The sequence below is a fragment of the Parus major genome, chromosome 3 (assembly GCF_001522545.3).
Source record: "Parus major isolate Abel chromosome 3, Parus_major1.1, whole genome shotgun sequence".
Classification (NCBI taxonomy): domain Eukaryota; kingdom Metazoa; phylum Chordata; class Aves; order Passeriformes; family Paridae; genus Parus; species Parus major.
Genome location: NC_031770.1, coordinates 60,808,678 through 60,812,511, shown reverse-complemented (window position 1 = coordinate 60,812,511; position 3,834 = coordinate 60,808,678). Strand labels below are relative to the sequence as shown.

Here is a 3,834-nt window from a genome sequence, read left to right as displayed (position 1 = left end):
GCAAAAGCCATCAAGCCTGCCAAGCCCAGCTTTGGATCTCAGTGCAGGTATTTCTGCTGCTGTGTTCATCCCTTGCAGTCTACCACCCCGGTTTATTATTTCTTTTTTTAAGGAAAGAAAAAAAGGACGAAAAGGAGAAGTCGAACTCTCAAAGGGTTACTATGCAATTGCGACTGATTTCTTGGTTTTTTATCACTTTGAACTTTATGGAATACATTGGCAGCCAGCACGCCTCCAGGGTACGGCGACAGGGAAGAAGTAAGTGCGAAGAGATTTATATTTTGATAACTTCTGCTTCCTCTCGTTGTGCTGTTCACCTGTCCGGGGGGTTCCGTGCCCCCGGTGCCCGGGCGAGTGCGCTGGGAACTAAATCCCGCGTCAGCGGCGCGGCCGAGCGGATTTGCAGGCAGTTTCATTCAGTTGGAGGGATGAAAGCGATTTTTGACCTCTCTCTCTGCTGGTCTTTCTCACCTCACCGGGATGAGTAACGCGGGCTCTGGGAAGACCTGCGTCTGGTGCTTTACATTTCAATGTCTGGTAAAAGGGAACGTCCTTTCTTAGGTCTTTCCTCTTTCTGAAGGGAAAGGGCGATGACAGGACAGGTAACTTTTTGCCGGTTTTCCCTAAGTGCCTTTCTGCCTCCCGGTCAAAAGCCCCCTTCCCAAGAACGGGCAGTACAGATGATCGCTATAGGTTAGCCCGGCGCCCGGCGATGCCGAGGGGGGCTGGGGTGTCCCGGCTCTGTCCGGCTCTTTGGCTTTCAGCCTCCGCTGGCACTAGTCACACATTGTCACGGTCCTGAGACTGTGACCCCTGAATTTTTTAATTTTAATCTCACGGGATGAGGAGAGTCCATCCGTTCTGATTTAACCGGCTCCGGTCCATCTCCGCCCGGGGTCCGGGGCAGAGTTAGGAGACAGGCAGGGGCCCGGGAGGCGAGGGGCAGTACCCAGGGTGCTTGGCAGATGCTCCCCGCCCCCCTGAGGGTTTGAGAGGAGAGCCCCCCGTCATCAGGGAGGAAAGGACAAGGAGGCAGCAGCGAGTCTCCCTCTTGGGAAGTCGCTGTCCAGGTCAGGCAGTCTGTGGCGTGGGGTTACGGCGTGGGCTCGAATCGGCGGTGACACCTCCGGCAGTGCCGCCGGTCGGAGCTCTGCCGTGACCCTGCCGCAAGGAGCCGTGGATGAGGCGGGATGCGGCAGCAGAGGCCGCCGGGACGTGCCCCCGACCCGGCCTCACCACCCCGCCTGAATCGGACCCGCCGCTCTTTCTGGGGAGGAGGCGTTTTCTGAGCACCTACCACCGAGGGGCTGCTCATGTCTGTCCGCTCTCCCTGACAGCTGCAGACACCGAGGAAATGTCATAAAACACAGCAGCCTGCATTTCATCAGCAAGAAGTGACCGAGTTACTTCCTCAGGGAGGGGAGGTACTATTATTTTAATTTTCTCCTGCTCAGCCTTCGCTCCCTTGCCCTGCTTGGCACGGCTGGCCCTTGAAAGCCTCCTTTGTATGGTTTGCCTCCTGCAAACAAGGTTTGATTCACCTAAAGTGCCCCTAAAGCGGAGCTGAGGACGAGAGAGACCGGGGCTCCAGCCCTCCGATCCCCACGGCCTCGCAGCGAGGGAGCACTAAGGGCTAAGTAAAACATGTCAGGGCATCCGATTTATTATCCTTGGCAAGGGAGGGCTCCGCAGCCTCCATCACTTCCCACCCACTCCTTTAACCCCTGGCAACCGCGGGCCCGCGATCTGCGTCTGCCCCCCACCCCCAGCCTCGGGGGTACCCGACGGGAGCGGCAGAGTCTCGGCCCCGGGCTGGGGGCACGGCAGGGCTCGGGGGGGCAGGACGCCCCAGCGGGGCGAGGGTCGCGGAGCGGGGCCCCCTCCTCCCGGACTCTCTCCGGCACCTGGTGCGCGGCGCGCCGGGCCAGCTCCGGGCCGGCGGCGACCTCTGCTGTCCCGTGCCGCGGCGGGCAGCCCGCGGCTGCAGGTGCTCGGCTCCCGCTCGGCACGGCTCGGCACGGCCCGGGAGCTGCCCCAGCTCCGGCAGGATGGGGAGGGAAGGCGGGTCTGTCTGCCTCCGGGCCGCGGCCGCTCGCAGGGCCGGGCGCAGGGCAGCCGCCGCTTCCGAGCGGACGCTCTGTTCTGCCCGGGAGAGCGCCGTCCCACCTCGTTCGTCCTCAGACAACCTGCATAGCAGGGTAATTTTCGGGAAATAGAGACGGAAGTGTTGGCCGCGACTGTTTAGCTGGTTGGTATACCGTGGAGTATACCGAGCACTTGCTCAAAATTTTATGGTTAAGATAAATTCAGAGCAGAAGAAGTGGCTGGAAAACCGCAGCTAGAGAGTCAGAATGGAAATCTGGCTCGTTATTTCAGCAGTGAAGAGAAAAAGGCTTTCAGAACACCTCACCTGGACGTGCTATACATCGTATACTGGCCGAGGTCTTCAAATCCAGCTGGTTGTAAAACTTGATTTGGTATAAATAGTGCCTACTTGGCTTGAAGCAAAAAATTTAGAGAGTGAGTGTTTATGAAAGTTATTAAAAAAGTGGTTACGATCATTTGCACTAATCACTTTGGCTTTAAAAACCTATGAATCCCTGTTAGTGAATAGGGCAACTTGAAATAAATTTTAGTGTGCAGATAATGAAGACACCTGTCAAATTCATCTACTGTGTGGAAGACTTCCCCGGATTTCTGGTTCTTTTGAAAGAATAGATAATCTCAGATAGTCTCCTTTAATCATAAATTGTAAGCACATTTCTAGGGAAATTTTTTTAAATTTCTCTTTAACTTACATACTTTTAAATATAGTACAAAGCAGTCAGTGAGTGCATGTTACTTTGTTTTGTTTATTGTCAGAGTCCTCCATTCCATGTATTATATTGTAGACTTACACATTTTACCATAAAGAAATTATAAAATCTGAACTGACTAATTCAGAATGTGCCATGCCAAACTCCCAGCTTGTATAAATTGAAATTCCTTTGTTAAATTACCCCATCAGAAGGATCTGGTCCTGAAGCATTACTTATTTTGTATCTATTGCCAAAGAAATCCTTACTATTAGAAATGTTTAGTTTGCAATCCTTTTGCCCTCCAAACTCCTACTGAATTTTCTAGTTGGGGAATCCTAAATTTCTGTCCCATATTCAGTAGTAAAGATGTTGGCTGTGGCGAGAAAAAAAGTCCTCTGAAGTCAACAAAGTGCAGACAGACATCAGGTCCAGAATTAGACATAAAACACAATCAATAAAAGTTTAAAAGCAAACATACCACTAGTAGAGAAATTTGTGGTTTTATTCTGATAATAGCAATTAAGATTAACAAAGTTGCTTATTTGAGTCTTACGAGACAGAGTAATACATGGCTGAGTATAGGTTAGCATACCATTAAATAATAATTTCTGTGTATTGGCCAGTGATTACCCTTTCCTTAGAAAAAAAAGAGTATCAAGTCAATAGTTACAAAATATTTTGGGTCTGCAAGCCTCTACCAACCCCCAAAACTTAGTATTGACAGTTATGTACATCTCTCACTGACCTTCTAAGAGACAGATATTAACTATTATTTGCTGTGAGTCTGTGATGGATCGGCAGAGTGTTTGCCATGACTCTGTGGACTAGCATGTGGACTAGCCATGGACTAAATTTGGAAATCTAGAATAAAGCAAAGTGATAGAAAATTCTGTATTTCTACCACACTCCTACAGTTGTGTGTAAAACAATCTGTATGACTTTATGGAAATGAAATCTGGATGTAGCACTCCCATGATTATTGGTAGTCCATCAAATTGCCTCCTGCTTTTCACTATAACAGAACGTTCAGGATTCC

General features: G+C 50.6%; 1 protein-coding gene across 1 annotated transcript in view; it reads left to right on the top strand.

The window, feature by feature from the left end:
• The first annotated feature begins 6 nt into the window (after positions 1–6).
• RSPO3 (R-spondin 3) overlaps positions 7–3,834 on the top strand; it is a 58,413-nt gene continuing 54,585 nt past the window's right edge. Inside the window, exon 1 of the mRNA XM_015620342.1 lies at positions 7–258. Coding sequence (XP_015475828.1) covers positions 162–258 — 97 coding nt within the window. The 5' untranslated portion in view covers positions 7–161. The remainder of the gene's footprint in view (positions 259–3,834) is intronic.